The sequence below is a fragment of the Paroedura picta genome, chromosome 4 (genome assembly GCF_049243985.1).
Source record: "Paroedura picta isolate Pp20150507F chromosome 4, Ppicta_v3.0, whole genome shotgun sequence".
NCBI lineage: Eukaryota > Metazoa > Chordata > Lepidosauria > Squamata > Gekkonidae > Paroedura > Paroedura picta.
The window spans coordinates 144,276,487-144,303,336 of NC_135372.1; the positions used below are offsets into that span (position 1 = coordinate 144,276,487).

General features: G+C 52.7%; 1 protein-coding gene across 1 annotated transcript in view; it reads right to left on the reverse strand.

The window, feature by feature from the left end:
• Window positions 1-26,850, reverse strand: part of NOL4L (nucleolar protein 4 like) — a 121,837-nt gene that overhangs the window by 57,304 nt on the left and 37,683 nt on the right. Inside the window, exons 2-4 of the mRNA XM_077336071.1 lie at window positions 19,198-19,353; window positions 4,962-5,073; window positions 2,393-2,502 (exon numbers count right to left, since the gene is read on the reverse strand). Of these exons, the coding sequence (XP_077192186.1) occupies window positions 2,393-2,502; window positions 4,962-5,073; window positions 19,198-19,353 (378 nt within the window). The remainder of the gene's footprint in view (window positions 1-2,392; window positions 2,503-4,961; window positions 5,074-19,197; window positions 19,354-26,850) is intronic.

Here is a 26,850-nt window from a genome sequence, read left to right on the forward strand (position 1 = left end):
GCCGAGGTCTACATAAGAATGTAAGAACAGTCTCTATAGGCTGCCATTTCCCCCGAACACTATAGGCCATTGGGAGAGGGGGGGGGCTCTTTAAAAATAATCAATAATGAACAGAGGACTATAGCATTATAGTGTTATAATCATCTCATCCCACGATTGGTGAGTTCCCCCTTCCATGTTTTTAAAAATCACTGAGTATTAATAAGGGGAAATGCCTGCACCTTTCCCCTTATAACTCCATGATGAAAAGATCGAGAGACTTACTTTTTGTTTCAAAGGAAAGCTGGGGGAAAGTAGATTGTGGCAATAGATCATTCTAATGTTATAATGCTCTGGCGATGTGCCAATTATTGATTTATTTTAAAAGAGCCTTTGGGGGGGGGGGAGGTGGAACTAAAGTAAGGGAAATGGTGCCAACATCCATGTAGCCTCTGAATGTGCTTTGCCAGCAGTCTTTCTGTGTCGAACCACATTTGGGAAAGCTCATTGCAAAGCCATAGACATCACGGAAACAGACCAAGAAAGGAACAATATTCCCTGGCTCATGAAATGGAGCAACTTGCAAGGATCCACCCAGGGGAATAACTGCCCAAGAGGAAAATCCCGAAAAGCAGAAAAGCTATGCTGGTCCCCAGAGGCTTCTAGCAGTGGCCAATGCAAAACAATTTTGAGTAGTCCACCAGCAGGGATTCAGTGCAAAAGACCTCCCCTCTCTCTGACTGCTTCATCCATGCCTTTCCTCTACCTTTTAAGAAGGAAAGAATTTTCTGTCCTGCTTTTTTCTGCCTTGTGAGCTGGGTGGGGCTGAGAGAGCTCTGTGAGAACTGCGACTGGCCCAAGGTCAACCAGCTCCCTGCATGGGAAGGAAGAGGGGATCATCAAACCCAGTTCTCCAGATTAGAGGCTGCCGCTCTTAATCCCTACTGACCTCTATCATGTCACCCACCTGATCTGCCAGGAAGACTTCAAGGAAGGTACAGATGGACACACACGCATGAAGCTTCCTTCTGCTGAATTAGAACTTGGGTCCCTCAAAGTCAGCATTGCCTACTCAGACTGGCAGCTGCTCTGCAAAGTCTCTGCCCAGAGGTCTGTTCACGTCCCCTCCTGCCTGGTCCTTTTAAACGGAGATGCTTCCAGGGATTGGACCCGGGCCCTTTTGCCTGCCCACCAGATGTTCTACCACTGAGTCATGGCAAACCACCTCCACTTCTCAGTTGCCTTGAAAAAGACCCGAACGCTGTAGCCCCTGCCCACCAAAGTGCTTTCGCACCTGAAGAACTTTGCCTGCCTACGAAAGGAGATTCCTTGAATAAAACTTTTGTTGGTCTTAAAGGTGCCGCTGGACTCGAAATTTTGTTCTGCTACTTCAGGTCAACTTGGCTGCCCAACCTGTCTCTCCTACCGCTTTGGTTGCCTTTCTCCCCCTGTCCCTTTTCTAATCCTACGATATCCTTTTTGAGAGGTGGAGACCAAAAGCACCTGCAGGATCCCAGCGATGGCCGCGGATTCCTGGAGAAGCATTATCATTCTGAGCAATTCATTTGCAACCTCCTTCCAACCGTACAACACGAGGGCAAATCCATTTTCACCACACGGCCGGCACATCGAATTTTTCATTGGGTTGTCCGCCATGACCTCGAGATCTCGTTGCTGTTGAGTGGACGTCACTCCCCCAAACTAGAAAGATTCTTCGGGAGCACTTCACAATCTGTGTCCTCAGCAACATCAGACTTCACTGCCACACTGGCTCCCTCTAGCTCAGGGGTGGTCAAACGGTGGCCCTCCAGATGTCCATGGACTACAATTCCCATGAGCCCCTGCCAGCTGGCAGGGGCTCATGGGAATTGTAGTCCATGGGCATCTGGAGGGCCACCGTTTGACCACCCCTGCTTCCTAATCTGTTATGAAGAGCCCCTCACACCAGTTCCAAGACGGGGGTCCGCAGGAGACTCTCCGCTTCCTTCCCTCCCTTCTGAGAACTCCCCATTGGGGCACATCGCCCAGACCCGACTCCTGAGAAAACAGACTGTGTAGTTTTGTCTGTACCATTTTCTTGTACATTTCTGGTGACAAGATGCAGGTTTTTATCCAACAGCCAGCACTATACCCTTGGGAACGCCCTATCCGGAATGGATTTCTTCATTCTTCCACAGTAAACACGAAAATTATTCCGCACACCTTCCAATGTAGCTACTTCACAGCAAATGGTGCCGAACAACACAATTTTACGCAGAAATTTCGAATGGGTCCAATGCATCTGAGAAGAGGGGTGTACAACGCAAAGAACTGTGCGTGGATTTGTGAACACGGATAGCCCCCCCCCCATGCAATGAATTCTTTCCCTGTAGCTGTACATGCTGCACGCACAAGTTGTGGGACGAAGGCTTACCTGTTCCTGGGAGTTCAGGACTCGGAGTTTCATCTGTTTCAGGTAGGTAGAGGTGAGAGGCATGTTGTAGTCTATGATTCCAGAGACCAAAGAAGAAGGAGGGTCACTTTCTGGAGGTAAATGAGGGGGAGAAATGTTACCTGAAAGCTGAGGAGCAGTTTTGCAGTATCACAATTTCCCAGGTGGCATAGGAAGGAACAGGATTCGAACATGAAACATTTACGCTCCAAACAGTCCATCTTTGGCGTCAAGCAAAACAGAATGGAGATAGTTTTATAACAAACTGGGAGCCATTTGTAAATTATCTTTAAAAAGTAATAAGGTAAATGAGAGTATTATTGGTTATGTTGAATAAATTAGTTAAGACAAGTATGAAGTGTATTCTAAAGTAAATATTAGTTGTAAATATGTATTTCATCATATTATTCTTAACTAAGGATATATATTATAATTATGAATGGTTAATGAATGATTTAATTGTGAAATTTTGATTTCCAATAATATTTTTTGTGCATGTGGCATTTGAAAACTAAAGAGCCTCATTTGTAGATGGTCGGAGGTCTTTTCTAAATACTTTTTTGTTGTTGTTATTGTATGTTTTTGGTTTTTGGGGGAGGTGTCTTTATTATTATTTGTTATCGGGGGTTAAGTGGTGTTGGTGGTAATGTTTTATAGGTTTTGTCTCTTTTTTGTGGTTGTGTAAAACTTTCAATAAAAATGTTAAAAAAACAAAAACAAAACAGAATGGAGATCAGGAACCTTCACCTGTCTTTAAAATCTCGGCAAAGTGGGTTCCAAGCCAGTGTAGGGTAGTCCAGCTTTGACCAGCAGAATGGTGTGTAAGAATACCCATTAGTTCCCCTGCATCAGGGGTAGCCAAACAGTGGCCCTTCAGATGCCCATGGACTACAATTCCCATGAGCCCCTGCCAGCATTTGCTCATGGGAATTGTAGTCCATGGACATCTGGAGGGCCGCAGTTTGACTACCCCAGTCTGGATGGTCAATAACAGGGCAGAGAGGCCGAGGCCTTCCTAAGGACATGACCTCGCTTGGAGATTTCTTTCCTCAATTTAAAAATCCCAGACTTTTCTGGTTTGGAGGAGAAGCATGGACTTAGGGTCATGGTGCGTGGGCAGGTCGTTGTGAATTTCTTGCATTCTGAAGGGGGTTGGACTAGATGACCCTGGAGGTCCATTCCAAATCTTATGACTGATCCCCTTTGAGCCTCCTTCGGGGAGAGAAAAGGGGCGTCTAAGAACCAACTCTTCTTCTTCTTCTTCAGTAATCTCAGGGCTCTCTCAGCCTCACCCACCCCACAGGGTGTCTGTTGTGGGGAGAGGAAAGGGAAGGCGACTGGAAGCCGCTTAGAGACTCCTTTGGGTAGAGAAAAACGGCATATAAGAACCAACTCTTCTTCTTCTTCTTCAGTAATATCAGGGCTCTCTCAGCCTCACCTCCCTCACAGGATGTCTGTTGTGGGGAGAGGAAAGGTAATGTGACTGGAAGCCGCTTTGAGACTCTTTCGGGGAGAGAAAAACGGCATATAAGAACCAACTTTTCTTCAGTAATCTCAAGGTTCTCACAGCCTCATATAAAAGCGGCATATGAGGCTTTTAGATTTGAATCCAATAGCACCTTAGATACCAATACAAAATTTCAGGGTCTAGGATTTCAAGAACCAAAGAAGCTTTCCCCTTGATAATCATGTTGGTCTCTCAGGTGTTGCCGGAGGGTGTGGCTTCCTGTTCGGAATGCAGAAGGACCAAAGTTCAGTTAAAGGATCTGGCAGCAGGGATGGGAAAGCCCTCAGCCAGGCTGCCGGTTTGGGTAGACAATCCTGATGGACCAAGGGCCTGATTCAGCAGAAGGCAACTTATGGGTGCATTCAGCTTTCATTACGCACAAAAGGAAATGCCCCTTTAAACAGAATGGAACTGAAAGGTGGAATTTGCTGCCAGAGGATGTAGCGATGGGTACAGGAATAAACAGCTTCAGAGAGGCATTACACAGATTCATGTCTGTCTGTGACCACTAGACATGGGGACCAAGAGGAAAGTCACATTCAGAAACAGTAAACCTTTGAATCCCAGTTTCAGGAAGCAACATCAGGTAAAGGCCTTGGCCTCTATGCCCTGGAACTGGACCTCCAAAGACAGGGTGCTGGACTAGAGGGACCCTCCCTGGCCTGATCCAGCAGGGCGCTTCTGGTGTTCTTATGAAGGCCTCGGACTCTCTGCCCTGTGGCTGGCCCTGCAGAGGAACTGGCTGGCCTCTGTGTAGGACAGGATGCTGGACTGGAGGGACCCTCCCTGGTCTGACTCAGCAGCGCTCTCCTGATGTCCTTAGGAAGGCCTCGGCCATTACACCCAAAATGACCCTGGAGGTCCCTCCCAACGCTATGATTCTATGACCCCTGGTGTGATCCAGCAGGGCTCTTCTGAGGATCTTTTGAAGGCCTCGGCCTCTCTGCCCTCAGTTCCAGAAATCATGGTGAGAATATGCCCGGAGCATCATGATGGCACTGCGTGGGCACACAAACGCCTGCCACCTGCTGGCTAAACGCTCACCTTTGGGCTCCAGGCCGTTGGAGTTAAAATGCATCCTTTTCTGGCACTCCGTGCAACTCATCAGGAACCTGGTCACGGCTTCTCTTGGGAGGAAGGCGTAGGTTTCCGCAATCTGGGGGAGGAACAAAAGACAGGAGGGCTGGTGAGAAGGGGGAGGAGTCACGCGGGGGGGGGGAGGCAGTCAAGAGGGGGTCTGGGGGAGCAGAAGGGCACTGTCTGACTAGGCCCCTGAAAGCATGGATCTGGCCCTGGGCTGGCTCCTGTGGGGATGAAGCATGAAATAGAATCAGGCCCTGCTACAGCCAAGGTAGGTGCCAGCAATATATGCAGGAAAACATGTTCGCATGTCTCTGTGAAGTGACAACTTAGGCATTCCTAGAACAGGACTTTTGAGATGTGAGAAGCAGAGTCGGTGTGCCCCGAACTTGCCCGCCCGGGTGGTCTCCAAACCAAGCATTGATCCTGTTTCGCTCCTGAGCGCTGATGGGGCTGCCCTCCCTCCCATGCACCAAAGCATGACCTTGTAAATGCACCGGGAAAGAGAAATGACCCCCCCCCATTCTGTTGAGGACTCAAAAGGCCCCAGACGAGAGGGAATGTCGAGGGTCAATAAAAAGGGGGGAGAGAAGAAATTTGCTGAAGCCCCCCTAGGACCGAGAAGACAGAGCACCCCTGCTCCAGAGAGAAGCCATGTTGGATCAGGCCAACAGCCCATCCAGTCCAGCACTCTTGTGTCACGCAGGGGCCAAAGCCCAAGGGCCACCAGGAGGTCCACCAGCAGGGCCAGAACTCCAGGAGCCCTCCCAAGCCCCAAGAAGACAGAGCACCCCTGCCCCAGACAAAAGAACATAAGGGAAGCCATCTGACCACTGGCCCATCCAGTCCAACACTGTGTCACTCAGGGGCCAAAGCTCAGGGGGCCACAGGAATTCCATGAGCAGGGCCAGAACTCCAGAAGCCCCCCCCCCACTGTAGCCCTCCCAAGCCCCACGAAGACAGCCTCCCTGCACCAGTTCCACCTATGCCTTGTGGCTCGTAGCCATACATGGACTTCTGCTCCGTATAAGAACATAAGAAAAGCCTTGTCCTATCCTCATAGGGACCAAGCCCTATGAAGATAGGTTGAGGGACTTGGGAATGTTCAGCCTGGAGAAAAGGAGGCTGAGAGGGGACATGATAGCCCTCTTTAAGTATTTGAAAGGTTGTCACTTGGAGGAGGGCAGGATGCTGTTTCTGCTGGCTGCAGAGGAGAGGACACGCAGTAATGGGTTTAAACTACAAGTACAACGATATAGGCTAGATATCAGGAAAAAGTTTTTCTCAGTCAGAGTCGTTCAGCAGTGGAATAGGCTGCCTAAGGAGGTGGTGAGCTCCCCCTCACTGGCAGTCTTCAAGCAAAGGTTGGATACACACTTTTCTTGGATGCTTTAGGATGCTCTGGGCTGATCCTGCGTTGAGCAGGGGGTTGGACTAGATGGCCTGTATGACCCCTTCCCACTCTAGGATTCTAGTTCAGCAGGGGAAGGGGCTGCCCAAGGAGGTGGTGAGCTCCCCCTCACTGGCAGTCTTCAAGCCAAGGTTGGATACACACTTTTCTTGGATGCTTTAGGATGCTTAGGGCTGATCCTGCGTTGAGCAGGGGGTTGGACTAGATGGCCTGTGTGGCCCCTTCCAACTCTATGATTCTATGATTCTATCAGACCAGTGGCCCCTCCAGACCAACACTCTGTGCCGTGTAGGGAACAAAACCCTGGTTTGATCAGGCCGGCTAGCAGCAGGGCCAGAGTAGATTTTGCAGAGAGCTTCTGCAAGCAAAACGCACAGAGCCTGAATTTTCCAAGAAGAAGCGTTTCTCCACTAAGGGGCAGCAGAATCCAGTTTTTTGCCAGCCAGCCGAGTGCACATGGGAGAACGGCACGGAGGGCCGAAAACGCTCCACGCCCTGGAAGATGCCAAGATGGTTCCCCGGGAACTGCCTCTGCCCGCCCCCCCCGCCCCCCCCCCCCCGACACACACACAAAAGGCTCAAGGCCTGCTGGAGCTCCACACGCCGCTCCGGGCTGCCCCAGCGGCCTTCTTGCCACAAGAGATGCCTCCTAGGAGGGGCCGGAGAGGCAGCTTGGCGGGCCAGAGAAGGAGCTGAAGGCGGCATCCAGGGCCGGCCGGCCTCATCACGCCACTCCCCACTTGGCAGCTTGGGGCCGTCCCAGGCGGCTGTGCCTCACGTGCCACAGAAGCCGTCTGGAACCTGAATCCCTCTTGGTCCCAGACCCAGGTGCGGTCTGGGGTTTGTGCCCTCTTTTTGAGGAATGCCAGCCTCCAGGTGAAAGCGGGGAATCCCCTTGGATTACAGCTCATCTCCCGACTAGAGGTCAGCTCCCCTGAAGAAAAATGGCTGCTTCAAAGGGGGGGGGGGGCTCTGTGGCCTTGCCCCCCCCCCACCCGAGCGCCATCTCTTAATCTGCAGGAGTTCCCCAACCGGGTGCTGGCAGCCCTCTCCCCCATCGTCTGCCGGTGGCCAGGGGGCACCTGGGAACCCTTCCTGGCCTCCTCGTGTCACCAGAACGGTCGCTGGCGGGTTTCTCTAGGCACCGGACACAAAAGAAGCGGCGACTAGAATCAGTTTTATTCGGTTCCTGAGTCTCTTGTGGGCTGTCCTAGCTGTGATTAGACCCTTGCCTGAGAGAAGAACGGCAGAGCCAGGGCTTAGGGTTGCCATCCTCCAGGCAGGGCCTGGAGTCCTCCTGGAACTACGTTAAAGGTAAAGGTAAAGGTATCCCCTGTGCAAGCACCGAGTCATGTCTGACCCTTGGGGTGACGCCCTCCAGCGTTTTCATGGCAGACTCAATACGGGGTGGTTTGCCAGGGCCTTCCCCAGTCATTACCGTTTACCCCCCAGCAGCAAGCTGGGTACTCATTTTACCGACCTCGGAAGGATGGAAGGCTGAGTCAACCTTGAGCCGGCTGCTGGGATTGAACTCCCAGCCTCATGGGCAAAGCTGTCAGACAGCTGCCTTACCACTCTGCGCCACAAGAAGAACTACGTTAGCCAGGGAGAAATTGGTACCTTGAGAGGGAGGAGATGCCCCTCCCCAAATTCCCCCTTGCTCAGGCTCCTTTCCCAAATATCCAGGAATATCCCAGCCCAGAGGTGGCATCCCTGCTCAGTGCATGGATGGGTCCTGAAGCCTGGATTCCCTTCCAGAGAATTGTGTCCTCCTCCCCACGAGCTCTCAGGACTGTATCTCTCATGGGGGGTGCCCTGTTTCTCCCTCGGCCTGTCCAAGTCAAAGCAGCTTATAAAGGCCTGTTTGCTACACAACAGTCCTGTGAGGCAGGCTAAACCGAGAGTGACTGGCCCAACCTGATCTCCTTGGTCCAAGTTCTGGGACCAAACCTAGACAGAATGGAAGAACCTGCAAATGCCTGGGGGGGGAGGCAGGATAGGGGAGAACCCAGAAGTGGTTTTGGCCCATGAGCAAAAGGCCACATTTGTGAGAGCCCTAAAACACCCTCCAGGCGGCATGGGGGGGGGGGTGACCCAGGCTGGAGCACATAACAATAGCCCACCTGTGCCACAGTTCTGTTGGCAGATGTTCCCTGGGAGTTACGTTCTGTCCTCGGAAGGTCATTCTACGGTTCGGGTGGGCCCGATTTGGATCGGAGGTGAAATCCCCACCCTGATACCATTTTTCCAGCTGCAAGGCCCTCAGGGGACACCGTTTGCTCCTCTGGGGAAATTTCTACATAGACAACAAAGGGGGGGGGGTCACAAGGTTGCTAATTTCAAGCTGGGAAATTCCTGGAGATTTGGGGGGTGGAAGCTGGAAAGAACAGGGTTTGGAAGGGGAGGAATGTTCAATAGGGAAGGGATGCCTAGAGGCCACTCCCCAAAGCTGCCATTTTGAAAAGGGGAATTGATCTTTGTAGTCTGCAGATTTGTGATTCTATGAGAAAGTCATCCCCACCTGGAGGAAGGCAACTAGAAGAATTGGTTCTTATATGCCGCTTTTCTCTACCCGAAAGAGTCAAAGCGGCTTCCAATCGTCTTCGTTTCCTTTCTCCACAACAGATACCCTGGGAGGGAGGTGGGGCTGAGAGAGCTCCGAGAGAACTGCTCTGGGAGAACTAACAGGACTGTGACTAGCCCAAGGTCACCCAACTGGCTGCGTGTGGAGGAGCGGAGAATTAAACCTGTGATTCGAGGTGACCACTCTAAACCACTAAGCCCAACTGGCTAAACATGGACGGCTGATCCCCCCGCCCCCCAGAACTGTCATGGTCTGAATCAGGCCCATGCCACATCCGAGAATTAAGCTCCAAGAACAGACTCCCCCCACCCCCCAGGACCCATCTGGTGGGGGAACCAGAATATTAATTAATTTATTTGTCTATTATTCCATTTCTATGCCGCACCAACTCAGCCCAGCTGTCTCAGGGTGGTTTATAGCATAAACAATAAACAGTCATAAAACAATTCAGTAGCAGTTAAAACCAATAAAACGAGGCAGAACACTGTGGCTGCCAGGACTGCCGAATTAACACCTCTGCTCCCTTCTCAGTCCAGGCTGGGCCAGGAGGGCCCTGTTGATGGTCTCCGGTTGACTTGTTGGCCTCAACCAAATAGCTGGTAGAACTGCTCTGTTTTGCAGGCCCTCCAGAACTGGGGCAGTTCCTGTAGGGCCCACGGTTCTTCTTTGTGCTCATTCCACCAGGTTGAGTCCAGTCCTTTAAGCTCATAAAATAGTTGCACTTTCCTGTAATTTTTGTTCATCAACGTATTCTGTGCAGACACACGTTGGCACTGCCCTTGCACAGGCTGGCTGCATAATTTTCTACCTAGATTAAAAACTCTGCAGAGGGAGCATTCCACGCCAGCACATGTGCAGGATTTCCGCTTAATGCATCATGTGCTTCCATGGCAGGCATATCCCTTTCCTCAGTTTGCACTAAGCCACCACGAGCCCATTTGTGGCAAAACAGGCCCTGTGAGATCTCATCACGGGCCAGGAGGGAGAGAATGTGTACCTGCACAGAATACATTGATGAACAACAGTTACAAGTAAGTTCAACTCAGTTTTCATCTCCTGTCTTCAGGAGTCTCGGGGGAGGGAGGTATATAAATATAAATATAAATATAAATATAAATATAAATATAAATATAAATATAAATATAAATATAAATATAAATATAAATATAAATATAAATATAAATATAAATATAAATATAAATATAAATATAAATATAAATACACACACACAAACACACACACACAAACACACAAACACACACCAGTGGGGTGAGTCTCTCACTGGAACAGAGTCTGAAGAACAGCTCTTTACGGTCCATAAACATCTGGAGAGCCACAATTTGGCCACTCCTGCTCTATGCTGTCAAATGCAGCCCTACTCCACCATTGTGCTGGAGTTGTCCCTGTATCAACAACTGGGATGGGGAAAATGGAAAATAAAATCCACCAGGCCTATGATTTCAGGTCTAACAAGAGCAAACATCAGATCTCCTAGATCAGTAGTTCTCCACCTTCCGAATGCCGCGACCCTTTAATACAGTTCCTCATGTTGTGGTGACCCCCAACCATAAAATTAGGCCAGGGTTCTTTCAAAGAAATTAAACCGAAACTGACCAATGGCATGAAGATCCATTGTTCATGATTGTATATAAATGGGTTATGAATTGTATATAAATGGGCGGGCGCCTTCAGGAGGAGCAGCAACAATGGTGATAGCCCCGTCCCCCCACCCAGCCAAGTTGCTCTCCCTGCCGCGATCCCTGTGAAAGGGTCGTTCGACCCCCAAAGGGGTCCCGACCCCCAGGTTGAGAACCACTGTCCTAGACCTCCTCGCCTGTATTTGCATCTGCCAATTGGCTCTTTGGAGATATCACATCCTGCCCTCCAGACTGGGACTTTTTAGGGGCAATATCAGAATGCAACTTATTTGAAATTTCACTTGATGTTTGGTTTTAGGTTGTACTTTCGTATTTTATGCTTTTTTTTTTTGTAATTTTAAATATGTTGTAATCTGCCCCGAGTCATCGGAGACAGGGCAGATTAGAAACCTAATGCATAAGTAATAAATATAAATATGCATACATACATACAATAAAAAGGGAGTTGATCCCTGAAATGGCAGATCTTCAACCTTACGACAAGTCTCTGAGGGGAGAGCGGCGTTCTAGAGCTGAGTGTCTCTTTGCACAACTATACTGGAGGCCAGGGGTAGTCAAAGTGCGGCCCTCCAGATGCCCATGGACTACAATTCCCATGAGCCCCTGCCAGCGAACGCTGGCAGGGGCTCATGGGAATTGTAGTCCATGGACATCTGGAGGGCCGAACTTTGACTACCCTTGCTGAAGGCCATCGACTTGGCTGCAATATTTGCTAGTGGAACGGTGAGGTTGTCTGGATGAGGAATGAACAGCTGGTCCCACACTGAGCTTCACGGCTGGTCTTTCTGGGCCAAAGTCCAGCACAGTGACCATTCCAAAGCCCCACCCTCCCTGTCTGAGCTTCTGGATTGAGCGCAGTGCCTCCGGGGAAACTTTTTGCTCCAGCCCCTCTTCGGCGAGAAATCAGGGCAGCCGTCTTCTCACCTGAAACTGCCTCATGCAGAGCCGGCCGCCGGTCCACCTGACCCAGATCTGCCTGCGCTGGAATCAGTGGCGTTTCCTCAAGGGGTCCCAACCCCCTTCCTATCTTTCCCACAGGCACACAGCTGGAAACTGCTGGAGTCCAGTCGGTGTGCACTCCTCTCCTCCCACCTGCCAGGTGCTCCCACTGTGTGTGTGTGTGGGGGGGTCCCCCTTGGTCTCTGCAGCAGATCTGAAGCAGGCATACTCCAGGTATGCTATGCCGTCAATTCCAGCCCCCAGGTAGGATTTGGGGAGCCCCTGGAAATAGAGCTCATCTCCAGACTACAGAGCTCAGTTCCCCTGGAGGAAAGGGCTGCTTGGGAGGGGGACGGAGGGATGCCAGCCTCCAGGTGGGGCCTGGGGATCCCCTGGAATTCCAGCTCATCTCCAGACTACAGAGCTCAGTTCCCCTGGAGGAAAGGGCTGCTTTGGAAGGGGGACTTTGGGGCATTATACCCCCAAACCAACCCTACTCCTCCCTCACCCTGCCAAGATACTTCTTTGCAAAAGCTCAGCAAAATCGTTATTGATGGCTCTGCAGAGCAGGTGGTGAATTCTCCTCCACTCCCCGTTGCCTATCGGATGGCCTTGAGGGGAAAGAGGAGGACAGGCTCTCTGACCCAATTGGGCCCGGTTCCCAAGAGGCTGAAGTTGGGCGAGAACTCTCCAGGCCACACAAAAGGGGGCCTCGCAGAGAGAAAGACAAGAGCCCAAGGCCCTCCTCTCTGCCACCACCTAGTCTTCCCTGTGCAGTGAATCATCGTAGGGATTCCACCTCCCTGCAGCAGGCTGCATTACTTGGGATGACCGATTCGGCCACCGTTTCGGAGGGAAGCCATGTTGGATCTGCAGGAGAACGGCTGGATTCTCCTCTGATACCCCCTCAGGGACCAACACATTATTTGGGGAATAAGTAGGTTGCCATCCTCCAGCTGGAACCTGGGAATCTGCTTTCCCCATGAATCTCCGGGCACCCGAGATCAGTTCTCCTGGAGAAAACTGCTACCTAGGGGGCAGGGGGGGGGGTAGAGCCTATGGCCCCTCCCCACAAATCTCCAGGTATTTTCCAACCCAGAGCTGGCAACCTTAAGTCTAAGAAGAAGAGGCGTTGATTTTTAGCACCCAGCTTCCCACTGCCCGAAGGAGTCTCAAAGCAGCGTACAATTGCCTTCCCTTCCGCTTTCCAAAAGCGACCCGGCGACATGCAACCCCCCCCCCCACCCCCCAGACGGAGAGGCAGCAGCGGCACACACAATGGCTCCCCCCACCCCGCGTGGAGGGCCGGGCAGAGCAGCCATCCTGACACGGCCCAACCTGCTTCCGCTGCTGCAGGGAGGGACCAGGGAGCTCTCCGCAGCTCCCTGGGAAGGATGCCAGCGGCAAACAGAGCCCAGCTGGGGAAGGGACGGGCCGGCCGGCCAGCAATGCAGCCCAGGGGCTCCGGGGCAGAGATGCCGCCCTCCCCCCACCCCCTGCCAGGCCAGGGCTGCAGCTGCACACAGGCAGCACCCCCCCCCCTGCCCCGCTGGAGCTCCAGCAGCAGCAGCAGCCAGGTTGCTGACGGGGAGAACCGCTGCGGTTTTGCAAGCAGATACAGGAAAGAGCACAAAAGCAGAACGCTGACCAGGCCAAGGAAGGAGCCCAGCTTCCCCCCCCCCCCCCCCCCGCCAGCCAGCACGGGAGAGAGCCAGCCCGGTGCAGTGGCTAAAAGCGGCGGCCTCTAGCCCGGAGAGCTGGATTAGATTCCCCATTCTTGCCAGCTGGGCAACCTTGGGCCAGTCACAGTTCTCTTAGAGCTGTTCTCACAGAGCAGTTCTCTCAGTGCTCTCTCAGCCCCACCTAACTCACAGGGTGTCTGTTGTGGTGAGAGGAAGGGAAGGGGGTTTGCAGACTGATTAGGGACTACTTCAGGCAGTGAAAAACAGGGTATTAAAAACAGGTCCTCTAAAAAACAGCTCCTCTTCTTGTGCTCTTATACGAGGCAGATGACCCGGAGTGGCTACTGGCCACAAGGGATAGAGGATGCTCCATGTTCCTGGTACTTGGGGGGCAACACTGGGAGGGCTTCTGGAGATCTGGCCTCACTCGTGTACAACCTGCTGGCACCTGGATTTTGGCCACTGCGTGACACGGTATGTTGGACTGGATAAGCCAGCATGGTGGTCTTTAATTTGGAGAAGTGGGTTTTATTCCTCAATTCCACACATGCAGCAAGCTAGGAGACCACGGGCCAATCATAATTCTACTAATAATTGTTCTTGCAGAGCAGTTCTATTAGAGCTCTCTCAGCCACACCCACCTCACAGGATGTCTGTTGTGGGGAGATGAAGGAAAAAGTGTTTGTATGCTGCTTTGGAACACCTTCAGGTAGTCAAAAGCAGGATATAAAAAACTTCTTCTTTTGAGGGCTGAACCCACAGCAATGGATTTAAATTAAGCATAGAATGATATCAGCTAAATATCAGGAAAAGATTTTTCAGTCAGAGTGGGATGGGCTGCCTAAGAAGGTGGGGAGTTCCCCTAACTGGCCATCTTCAAGCAGCGGCTGGACAGATCCTTCTCCTGGATGCTGGAGGCTGATCCTGCACTGAGCAGGGGGTTTGACTAGATGGCCTGCATGGCCCCTTCCCACTCTAGGATTCTAGGAGTCTAGTTCAGCCGTGGAAGGGGCTGCCTAAGGAGGTGGGGAGCTCCCCCTCACTGGCCGTCTTCAAGCAGCGGCTGGACAGATCCTTCTCCTGGCTGCTTGTGGCTGATCCTGCACTGAGCAGGGGGTGGGACTAGATGGCCTCTATGGCCCCTTCCCACTCTAAGATTCTTCTCCTTCCTCTTCATCCAGCTTCTTGGAGTCACAGGAAGAGACAGAGCCAGAGAAGCCATTCTAGGCCCTGAGATTTTCACACTGTGACTCCCGCTGTGTTTGCAGCATGGAATGAGGCCAGCACTGTGGCTGAGGCAACGCACTTCTCCTCCTGCCGGCCAGCCCTTGGGGGTGATCTGTCTCCGGCCCCTCGAATGTCACTGAAATGACAGCTGAAGAGAGGCAGGGGAGATACAGGGGGGCCAGAGAGGACTTGTTATCATCAGGAACATGTCCGTTTCAATAGCAGCTTGTGACTCCAGGGCTTGGAGCAGGTAAGTCTGGTTGCCAACCTCCAGGTGGGGATTGGAGACCCCAGAATTGCATCTGATCTCATAGAATCATAGAATCATAGAGTTGGAAGGGGCAGACAGGCCATAGAATCATAGAATCATAGAGTTGGAAGGGCCACACAGGCCATCTAGTCCAACCCCCTGCTCAACACAGGATTAGCCCTAAGCATCCTAAAGCATCCAAGAAAAGTGTGTATCCAACCTTTGCTTGAAGACTGCCAGTGAGGGGGAGCTCACCACCTCCTTAGGCAGCCTATTCCACTGCTGAACTACTCTGACTGAGAAAAACTTTTTCCTGATATCTGGCCTATATCGTTGTACTTGAGGTTTAAACCCATTACTGCGTGTCCTCTCCTCTGCAGCCAGCAGAAACAGCATCCTGCCCTCCTCCAAGTGACAACCTTTCAAATACTTAAAGAGGGCTATCATGTCCCCTCTCAACCTCCTTTTCTCCAGGCTGAACATTCCCAAGTCCCTCAACCTATCTTCATAGGGCTCCAGGCCACACAGCTACTGATTTGCTACTGATTGATCATCTGAAACATTTCTGCCCTAGAGAAAAGGGCTGCTTTTGGAAGCTGGAGTGCCTGCCATTTTGCCAATGACCCAGCCTCCCGGCCACACCATGCTCAGCTACACAATGCACAAGTTGTACAATACACAGTTAACAACAAGCCTCCTCCTCCCCCCCCCCCAACACTCCATTCCTCCTTGTCAGAGGGAAGATGACGGGCTCTGACTCTTTTTAAAAGTAAACCTGATTAGTTAAAATATTCTTATTATTGTTTTGTGATACAATATTATTATTATTATTATTATTATTATTATTATTATTATTATTATTATTATTAGATTTATAGCCCGCCACTCCCTTGCCACCCAGAGCCCTCGGAGAAGGGAGGCGAAGACATATGAAAATAAGCAAATAAGTAAATAAGCAAATAAGTAAACGAAGGCATTATACCCTCCTGAGGGCCCCCACTTCCGTAAAGCCCGCCTTCTCCAGCTCCAGGTATTTCTGAACCCAGATTTGCCCACCCTGCCTACGTAGCTGTGAATTTTGGGACACTGTAAAGATGCAAGTGGGAAATACCTGGAGAACTACCTGGCCCACACACCTGCTGCCTGCAATTTGTCCCCTGCCAGGCAGATCCACAGTCCTTGAGGCCACAAACTCCAGAATCCAGGGATGCCAACTCTGGGCTCGGGGGGGTGGAGCCATGGGAAATTTGGGGCGTTTTGAGGGGAGGGGCTTCAGAGAGTACAATGCTACACAGTCTACCTTCTGAAGCAGCCATTTTCTTTGAGGGTCTGTTGTGATTACCGCAGACCACCCTAGCCTGGATAAGCCAAGGAAGCCCAATCTTGTCAGATCCCGGAAGGTAATCAGGGTCAGCCTTGGATGGGAGACCTCCAAGGAACATGAGGGTCGTGACGTCGAGGAAGGCAGTGGCAAGCTACCTCCAAATGCTTACTGCTCGGAGGCCGGAAAATCCTACAATTGTAGGATTTCCCAGGTACACTACGCACAAGTTGCACAGTAGATGAATAAATAAAAATTGGGAGTGCTCCTGGAGATTTGGGTGTGGGGAGGGTATCTTCGCTAGAGTGGGACGGCATGGGGTCCACCCTCCTAGGTACCCATTTCCTACAGGGGAATTGATCTTGCTCATCCGGAGAACAAAAGGGACTTCCGGAAGACCTCCAGCTTACGCCTGGAGATTGGCAACCCTAGATGCTGCCAGGGCTGTCTCTCCAAACAAGTCCTGCCAGTCGCTGCTTGGGGAATCATGAGGAGGGAGAGGAGGCCAGTGCATGGGAGATGCTTGGCTACCTCCTTTCTTGGGTCTGCCCTAGACGGCTGTTTCCATGGGGCAACACAGTCAACCAGGAGGTCAGGGGTGAACCCAACTGGCAGCAGCAACCTACCTGAGGCCTTCCCTTGGTCTGCACTTCTAGCAGCCAAACTGTGACCTCTGGGTTGGGTTGCCAACTTCTAGGTGGCACCTGGAGATTGGTCGCTAGTATGGGTGATCTCTAGACCAGGGGTAGTCAACCTGTGGTCCTCCAGATGTCCATGGACTACGATTCCCATGAGCCCCTGTCAGCATTTGCTGGCAGGGGGCTCCTGGGAATTGTAGTCCATGGACATCTGGAGGGCCGCAGTTTGACTACCCCTGATCTATATTGAGGCCGATGGCCCAAGTATGGGGTAAGATCTTTTTAGGATGGTTAGTATACCGTCATTTTGTACTTGTATGCGTTGGAGTCGTTTTAATGGGATCTTTTAAACTGATATTGCTGTACTTTTATTTATTTATTTATTATATTTATATACCGCCCTCCCCGGGGGCTCAGGGCGGTTTTCTTGTTTTGTGAACTCCCATGAGCCACTTTCTGGGAGCGGTGGTATAAAAATGCAATAATCAATCAATAAAAATATAATTATTATTTTGCTTGCAGCTCGGTTGCAGTGACCCGTTTTGCCAGACCAAGAGGCCGCTGGGAAGCCACACGAGTTCTGCAGCGGGAACAACAGAAATCTGCAACTTGCATAATTAATGCCAATTTGTCCTCATTTGCTTATTGTGCAGAACGTGCCCTGCTTGTGAGGAGGACGGGGCAGGGGGGCCCAGCCGCTTAAAGGCTGCTTTGGGCTCCTGAGATGACATTGCTCTGGGTACTTTCCATCCGCTCTTCACGCGTTTGAGGGCGAGAGCAAAGCTGCTTCTTCCTTCCTTTCTTACGTACCTGAAATCTCAGGTCCTGCACCCAAGCCCCAAACTCATATTTCTGCATCACAAATGATACTCCACCTTTGTCTCCCTGAAGTCAGATGATCCCTATTTCAGAGCATGGCAGTCGGCATGACCCCCACCCACGTGCTGCCCTGCCTCCATGCCGATGGCTGACACAAACCCCATGCCACCAAAGGGAGTTTAGTGACAGAGCACGCACAAGCCACAGGAACGCCCGGAGATGTCTTGACCCATCCAAGACTAGCAGCGGCTCTCCAGGGCCACAGTCTTCATTTTACCTCCTGCCTGGTCCTTTTCCCTGGAGACGCTGGGGATTGAACCCAGGACCTTCTGCATTCCAGGCAGCGGCCCTGCCCCTGAGCCACAGATCCTCCCCCCTCCTCTACTACCCAGATGGCGCAGTGGTTAAGAGCAGCAACTTCTAATCTGGTGAGCCGGGTTTGATTTCCTGCTCCTCCACATGCAACCAGGCATGGCCTTGAGCTAGTCATAGCCCTGATAGTTCTGTTCTCACAGAATCGTTCTGCCAGAGCTCTCTCAGCCCCACTTCCCTCACAGGATGCTTTTTAGCCAGTTTGGTGTAGTGGTGAGGAGTGCGGACTTCTAATCTGGCGAGCCGGGTTCGATTCTGCGCTCCCCCACATGCAACCAGCTGGGTGACCTTGGGCTCGCCACGGCACTGATAAAACTGTTCTGACAGGGCAGTGATATCAGGGCTCTCTCAGCCCCACCCACCTCACAGGGTGTCTGTTGTGGGGAGAGGAATGGGAAGGCGACTGTGAGCCGCTTTGAGCCTCCTTCGGGTAGGGAAAAGCGGCATATAAGAACCAACTCTTCTTCTTCTTCTTATGGGGAGAGGAAAGGGAAGGCAATTGGAAACCGCTTTGGGACTCCTTCGGGCAGTGAAATGCAGGGTATAAACACCAACTCTTATTCTTCTCCTTGTAGCTCTCCAGGGTCTCAGGCAGACAGGGGGTCTTTCCCATCCCTTACCTCCTGGCCCTTTTAACTGGAGATGCTGGGGATTGAACCTGGGGTCTTCTGCAGGTCAAGCAGAAGTTCTATCCCCTTTCCAGTTCAAATTGTACCAGTGGAATACACACCTTGTCACTGACCTTTGGGGCCTCAGTTGGTTCCCCCCCTCCCCCTCCAAAATGGGGATAATTGTGACACTGGCCTGCCACCCAGGTACAATCCATGGTGGCAAGTTATCACCTGAAGGCTCCAAAATGCAGTCTGAACCACAAGCACTGTTCATGGGTGACAGGTGCATGGTCGAAAGGTAGATTCAGGTGGGTGCCTGCTGGGTCTGAAGCAGCAGAGCCATGTCTAGTGGCACCTTTAAGACCAGCCCCGTTTAATTCCGGGCTTAATTCTGAAGAAGAGAGCCTGCACGCCAAGCTTATCCCTCAAATAAAACTCGGTGGGTCTTAAAAGGAGCCACCGGACTCAAGCTCTGTTCTGTTTCATCGTCTAGAGGAGGTCCTCCTTGCAAAGGAAGCATTTCCGCTTGTGTTGGCCTTGGCACATATCACTGCTTCTAAATCCTGACACTTCTCCCTCCCCAGAGCCCGTCTGCTGTGGCCCCCCGACCTTCCCCTCATGCCCGTCCCACCATGCAGGGATGGTTTTGTTCCTCCAGCCTCCGGGTGGGATTAAGGCGCAGCCTTACCGCGCGGTAGGTCTTCTTCTGCCCAGCGTGCTTGGGCGCCTTCCCAGGTTCCGCAGAGCTCTCCACGTGCATGGAGTAGATGATGTCGAAGAAATCTTCCACCACGGCCACCCGCTTGAGGGTGACCCCTTCGGGCTCTGACAGGCCATCGGCCCCCTGCAAGGACACAGGCAAGGCGGGTTAGTCCAGCGATCCGGGGAGGGGGGGGCAGGAAGACCAGGGCGGGGGAGAAGGCAATGGGGTAGGAGGGAAGGGAAAGGGGGGTCAGCATCCTGGCCCGGTTGCTGTTTGGGGAGATGTCTATAAGGCCGACGGTTGCCGCTGGTGTTACGACCAAGAGTGCGGGACTGATACTATTTATTCATTATTTAATTTATATACCACCACTCTCAAAGACTCACGGCGGTTTACAATAAAATAATAAAAACGTACGACAGTTAAAATCCATAACATATTAAAAGATGGCTATTTGTTGGAGTTAACTCCCCTTTTCTTACTCCCCCACCTCAATCCAGCTCGCAGTCTGGAGCTCTTTCCTAGGAGCGAGGGTCCTGATCTCACTGGCTTTAGGGGATCCCCTGACAGTAGTTCCAGGACCTCAGCCTGGCCTCAACCAAACGCCTGGCGGAAGAGCTCCATCTTGCTGGCCCTGCAGAAAGCTGACAAATACGACAGGGCCTGTAGCTCCTCCGGGAGCTCCTTCCACCAGGTTGGGGCCAGGACCGAAAAAGCCCTGGCCCTGGTTGAGGCCAGGTGAATGTCCTTGATCTGGAACTTGATCCAGAAACAGACTGGTAACCAGTGCAGATGGCGTAACACTGGCTGGATACGGGCCCTCCAAGACGTGCCAGTGAGGATACTGCCAGATCGTTGATCCTACAACTCAGGTTGGCAGCAGCTCTCTAGTGTCTCAGGAGGAGGTACTCATCGGAGAGAGCCAGAGTGGTTAAGAACGGCATACGCTAATAAATAAAATATTCTTATAGGCTGCCCTTCCTAGGCGCTCAGGGCAGGTAACGACACAGGAGAACAAAATAAAAATATAAAATCACACAATATCACCGTAAAACCTTTTACAATTCAATTTGCCCCCAACTAGTCTAAAATTGTATGTTCTAAATTTGGGGGGGGGGGGTGGCTCCTTGAAGGATGGCTCTTTCCTCAGTTTCCAGTGGTGAGGCCAGTAATTCTTGGTGGCCCATCTGGGCCCCAATCATGGGCCTGGTTAAGACCCCAGAGGCCCCGATCTTTCCTGGCAGTGCGTTCCACCAGGGATTGAACCCGGGACCTTCTGCACGCCAAGCAGATCCTCTGCCACTGAGCCACGCCCATTCCCCTAAACAGAGGGCATCCCATTTGGAGAGGATGGAATACATGGAGCTGCCTTAGTCCAGCAAAGTCTGTATTGTCTATTCTGCCTGGGAGCAGTTCTCCAGGATCTCAGGCCAAGGTCTTTTGTGTCACCTGCTGCCTGGTCCTTTTAACAGGAGATGATGTTGGGGATTGAACCTGGGGCTTTCTACCACTGAGCCACAGTTCCTCCCAAATGGCAAAAACCAAAGTCAAAGGGGGAGGGATCAGCAAAGAAGCACAATCAACCCAGATGTGGCACTTGTAACATGCACAGAAACCTCATTTGCAGCTTGGAGAGATTTCCTGGAAGGCATTTCCTGCCATAGAATCTTAGAATCATAGAGTTGGAAGGGACCTCATGGGTCATCTAGTCCAACCCCCTGCATCATGCAGTACGCCCTTGCCCTTTTGACTGCCTCTTCCCTCCGTTCAAAAATATTTCCATGTCATGTTGCCCCAACCTTGCTTTTTGAATGACAGAATCATAGAGTTGGAAGGGACCTCTGGGGTCACCTAGTCCAACCCCCTCACAAGTACCTGCCCACCTACATTGTCCCCTATTTCATGCCCAGACATAGCCCCCCCCCCAATTCCCCACAAGAGCATCTCCCACCCACAGGGACTGTTCATATTTCAGCCCCCACTACAAGCCACACCCCACAGCCCAAACAAAGGCGAAAAACCCAGTCCACCGCCTTGCTAACTTAAAAAAAAACTCCTCCCGGAAATTCAAAATTGCACCTGGCGATTAAGCCACTGAAGCTTGCCTTGGTTAATCTACCGGTGAGACGAATATTTAAGTGGCCAAGTTAGCACTAAACGACACAGAAGCTTGCTGGGTGACCTGGGGCCAGTCACAGATTCCCAGACGGAGCCACCGCACAGGGCTGTAGAGAAGACGAAATGGAGGAAAGGGCAAGGACAGGAGTCGCACTGGGTACCCCATGGGGAGAAAGTATCAACAATTCAAAAGAATTTTCGGTTGAACATCCGGAAGAAGTTCCTGACAGTCAGAGCGGTTCCTCAGTGGAACAGGCTTCCTCGGGAGGTGGTGGGTTCTCCATCTTTGGAGATTTTTAAACAGAGGCTGGAGAGCCATCTGACAGAAATGCTGATTGTGTGAACTTACAGCATGAAAATGTGTTGGGATTTTGTGAATTTAGGTAGCTGGTGAGTGGGCGGAAGGGACTGGGTTGTCACTTGTTGACCTTTCCTGCGCGGTCGTTTGCCACATTGGGAATTTCTTCCAGGCCAGACTGGTCAGGGGTTCTGTATTTTTGGTGGGGAGGGGGCATCATCTGGGCATGGAATTGGGGTCACTGTGGGTGGGCAGGTATTTGTGAGTGTCCTGCATTCTGCAGGGGGTTGGACTAGATGACCCTGGAGGCCCCTTCCAACTCTGTGATTCTATGAAGCAAAGGAAACAAATTAAACTAACCACAGGTGCCCTGTTGCTGGGGTACCTATGGGTACATACATGCCTCTCACGGCCCAGAACGGAAGAGGGGGACTCATTTATTACAGGGGCTCGATCTGACATAAACGTCCATCTGCTGGGCTGGGCCAGGCACTCTAATCATTGTCATGCCAGGTGCAGGAGACAGAGAAATGACACAGGCCAATTATTTCTCCTCCGAACACAAATACTATCAACGGATTCCTAGGAGTTCCTCAGGGTCAGTATCGTCTACTCTGGCAGGCAGCAGCTCTGAACGGTCTCAGTGGACGTCTTGCACATCCCCCCCTCCTCCTCCCTGGCCCTTTTAATAGGAGACGCTGGGGATTGAACTGGGGACCTTCTGCAGGCCGAACAGAAGCTCAGCCCACGGAAGTTGCTGTTATGCGTGACAATAATGACAACCTGCCCCCTCCCCATCTAAGCATGCCAAGCAGGCATGCCAACCTCCCTGCAGTGGCTGGAGATCTCCTCGGGTTACCGATGATCTCCCGACGATTGGGACCAGTTCCCCTGGAGGAGATGGACTCTGCGGAAGGGGTGGCCAAACTGGGGTTCGCCAGATGTCCATGGACTACAGTTCCCATCAGGCTCTGCCGGATCACAGGGGCTCGTGGGAATTGTAGTCCACGGGCATCTGGAGAGGCCCAGTTTGGCCATCCCTGCTGCATGCTTTATAACCAAACTGAAGTCCCTCCCCTCCCCAAACGCTGCCCTCCTCAGGCCCCCTCCCCCCAAATCTCCAGGTATTCCCAACCCAGAAAACCTGGCCTGGAGTCCTGCAGCACCTGAGAGATTGCCAGAGCAGCCTCCACGCTCTCTTTGCCACCGCAGACTAACCCGGCTCCCCTGGAGAACTGAGCAGCCCAGAAAGCTGCGAGGCAGCTCCGTTTCCTTGGTGCTAAGCAACCCGGGGGAACAGCACAGGCACTTCTGTCTGACGGAAACAGGCTCCTTAAAAAAGTAACGGGAGCTGCAAATCCAAGGCAGGGGGCAGGAAGCATCGCCAAGGGCACAACCCTGACCCCACCGACCTCCCTTTTGGACTGGGGGGACCGGGGAGTGCAGCTGCTCCGCCTGACCTTGGCCACGAGCAGCAGCTTGTGATTTGCAAACCAGCAGCATGGTGGGAGGGTGAGCTGGGAGGGGTGCATCTCCCCTTAGGCAGACCCCCCCCTCCTCCCGAATCCAGATGAACACGGAGGGGGCAGGGCCGTGGCTCGGTAGATGGGCCTCTGCTTGGCCTGCAGAAGGTGCCAGGTTCAGTCCCCAGTTGAAGACGACCAGGCAGTGGGTGATGGGAAAGACTCCTGAGACCCTGGAGAGCAGCTGCCAGCCACAGCAGGCAATGCTGACCTTGATGGACCAAGATTCAGAACCCGGGAAGGGACTTCCGCGGGGTATAATGCTATGGAGCCCACCCTTCCAAGCAGGGGAGCGGATCTCTATGGTCAGAGATTGGCTGTAATTCTGGGAGGCTGCCAGGACCCTCCTGGAGGTTGGGAACCCTAGAGGTTGAGCACGGAGAGGAGGGCTGGTGGCAGTGCACCAGCCGGCGGCCACACTGGTGCACCACCACCACCCCTCCTCTCCGCGCCATGGCACCGGCCTCCTATGCACCGCTTCAGGCTGGCCTTGGTGGCCGAACCGCGCCAAACAGCACCGAACCGCAAAATCCTAGCTATGATCAATGCCACGGTTGAAAAGCACACCAGTCTGCGACAGGAGAGGAGCTTTCGTGAGCCACCACTCACTTCTTCAGAGCGACTCACGGAAACTCTGACCCTGTCACACATGTTGTTTGTCTCTAAGCCAGGGGTAGTCAAACTGCGGCCCTCCAGATGTCCATGGACTACAATTCCCAGGAGCCCCTGCCAGCATTTGCTGGCAGGGGCTCCTGGGAATTGTAGTCCATGGACATCTGGAGGGCCGCAGTTTGACTACCCCTGCTCTAAGCTGTTCCAGTGGCGCCCTTAAGACCAACCAAGATGTATTCAGGGCGTGAGCTTTCAAGTGCAAGCACTCTTTGTCAGACTAAGAATGGACCATCATAAAAGTAGGAATACATAAGCAAAAGTTAATCTTGTTACCTTTTGCTTATATATTCCTACTGTCAGGATGGTCCGTTCTTAGTCTGAGGAAGAGTGCTTGCACTCGAAAGCTCATGCCCTGAACAAATCTTTGTGGGTCTTAAAGGTGCCCCTGGACTCTGATTTTATTGTGCTCCTTCAGACCAACACGGCTACCCATTTGAATCTATACCAATAAATAGTTGTGGAATCTACCCAGGGAGAAAACTGAGTCCCTAAACAGCACGTACGGAGTCTGCTGAGGGGTGCCACGGCTGTACCACAGGGATCTCTTGGCCAGACCCCGTCCCTGTTTCCAGGCCACACCTGGAGGTTGGCAAGCTCAGTGTCCCCCCATTCCCTCTACTGGGCAGGGTCCAGGAACCCTGGCAGGCAAGCAGGCACCCTGCCCAGCCAATCCCCCCCAGCCCAAAATGAGGGTCGCCATGGGAACCAAGGGGGGTGTGGGTGAGCCGGCCCCCTCCCCGGCAGAGCAGGGGCCAGCTGGCAGCTCCAATTACGCCCTGCCGCGCCTGCCACCTGCCCTCGCCGTGCCGCCCCCTGAATGGCCCTGCAGGTGCGGCTGCCCCCAGCGCAGCCCCCCGGGGAGGCGTCCCGGAGCCCAGCGGGGCGGGCCGGCACCTGAGCCAGGAAAGCAAACTCAGCAGGGGCTGCAGCAATCCCGTGTGCAGGGAGGCATGCAAAGGAAGCCCAAGCTCCGTGCACAAGCTTGCCAACCTCCAGATGGGGCCTGGAGTCCAACGGGATCTCCATACTGCAAAGATTAGTTCCCTGGGAGGACAGGGAATCTTCATTCCCAGTCTTGATGCCCTGCTCAGGGCCCCACCCCTCCCGAAACCCTGTCCTCTCCGGTCTCCACCCCAAATCACCAAAAAAATCTCCATTCTGGAGTTGGTAACTGCAGCCTTCACTTTTCTGGGGCCCTTTTCTCTGCCAGGTCTCCCCGATGAAAGTGCAAAGCCCACCTCTGAGGACGTGCAGAGAGCCTTTCCTGCCCCTCAGTGACTCAAACAGCTCCCTGCTTTTTCTCCCTGCCTGAGCTCCCTGTGTCCTTGCGTGCCGGGTAAATGGTGAAGCCCCCACCCCCACCCCACATACACCCCCCCACCCCACCCTACCAATTTCTTCCAAGCATCTCTTCTCATCCATTTTAGTGGCCAACTGTCAGTTATGGAGTATTTGAAACAGGAGTGCCTCTGAGCATCTGCAGACTGCTTTCCCCTCGCCACTGAAAAAATGCAACTCCTTCCCCTCCTCCCCCATGCCACACACAATCACACACACACACACACACACACACACACACACACACACACAAATCTAGGCAGCAAATCCCACCTTTTAATCCCTCTCTGTGTAAAGAGGTATTTCCTTTTATCCACCCTGGGCCTACTGCCCATCAGCTCCACTGGGAGAGGGAGAGAAAGGCCTCTGTCCGCTCTCTCCCCCCAGGCATCATTTCAGAAACCTCTTTTATCATCTCCCCTGCTCTAGTCTCTTCTCTAAGTGGGAAAGGCCCGGACTCCCTGGGAAGGGGCTCAGCCTCGGAGCCGGGTCTTTGTCCCCCCCCCCCTCCCCCTGGACACCTCCTCCTGCCTAAAAGCCAAAGTTCCTCTGTGGCCATATCCCTCTGGGACCCGTTCACACATGCTCTGCGTAACAGGATTAGGGCCTGCAGAAGTCTCCTCGGGGGGGGGGGGGGCTCCCTTTGTTTGGATTCTGCACTTCGGAGGCCGAAAAAAGGAGACCTTGTTTTCCCCACGAACAGGGCAGGCAGCTGCCCTCTGATGGGTTGGCGGCTCGGCTAGTAACCTCTCCCCTGACCCTGGACAGATTACCACCCTCTGGAGGCGCAAGGAGGAGCGCGCACACGCATGCACACACAACCCCCCCCCCCCCCAGGCTCCGAGCATCTCTTGGCAGCCTCCAATTCACCACTCCCGGCTGGCTGGAGAGTCCCCCGCCCATCCCTCCCACGGCACGCCAATTAATGTTTAGCTGTTGACTTCGTTTCTGCCACACCTTTCTCCCCAGCAGGGACCCAAAGCGGCTGACATCATTCCCCTCTCCTCCGTCCTTACCCTCACCACAGCCCCATGAGGTAGGCCAGGCCGAGAGAGCATGACTGGCCCAAGGTCACCGGGCAAACCTCCGTGGCACAAGTGGAGATTCGAAGCCAGGTTCTCCCAGAAAGCCATGTGACCCTCTCACCCAGGGGCAATCAAACTGCAGCCCTCCACATGTCCGTGGACTACAATTCCCATGAGCATGCGCTGGCAGGGGGCTCCTGGGAATTGTAGTCCATGGACATCTGGGGGGCCGCAGTTTGACTACCCCTGCTCTAACCGTTATACCACGGCGGCTCTCACTTATCACATGAGCACACATTCGTTGAAAAGAAATTCCGTCTAAACCTCCGGAAGAAGTTCCTGACAGTTAGAGCGGTTCCTCAGTGGAACAGGCCTCCTCGGGAGGTGGTGGGTTCTCCATCTTTGGAGATTTTTAAGCAGAGTCTGGAGAGCCATCTGACAGAGAGGCTGATTCTGTGAGGGTTCAAGGGGGTGGCAGGTGACAGTGGAGGAGCAAGAGGGCTGAGAGTGTCCTGCATACTGCAGGGGGTTGGACTAGATGACCCAGGAGGTCCCTTCCATCTCTTCTATTCATACCTTTCCCCATGGAGGCTCGTGCTGGCCGTGCCTTTGGAAACCCAGGAGGGCTCAACACCAAGAGAGCCCAGCCTGCGTTGAGGGCACA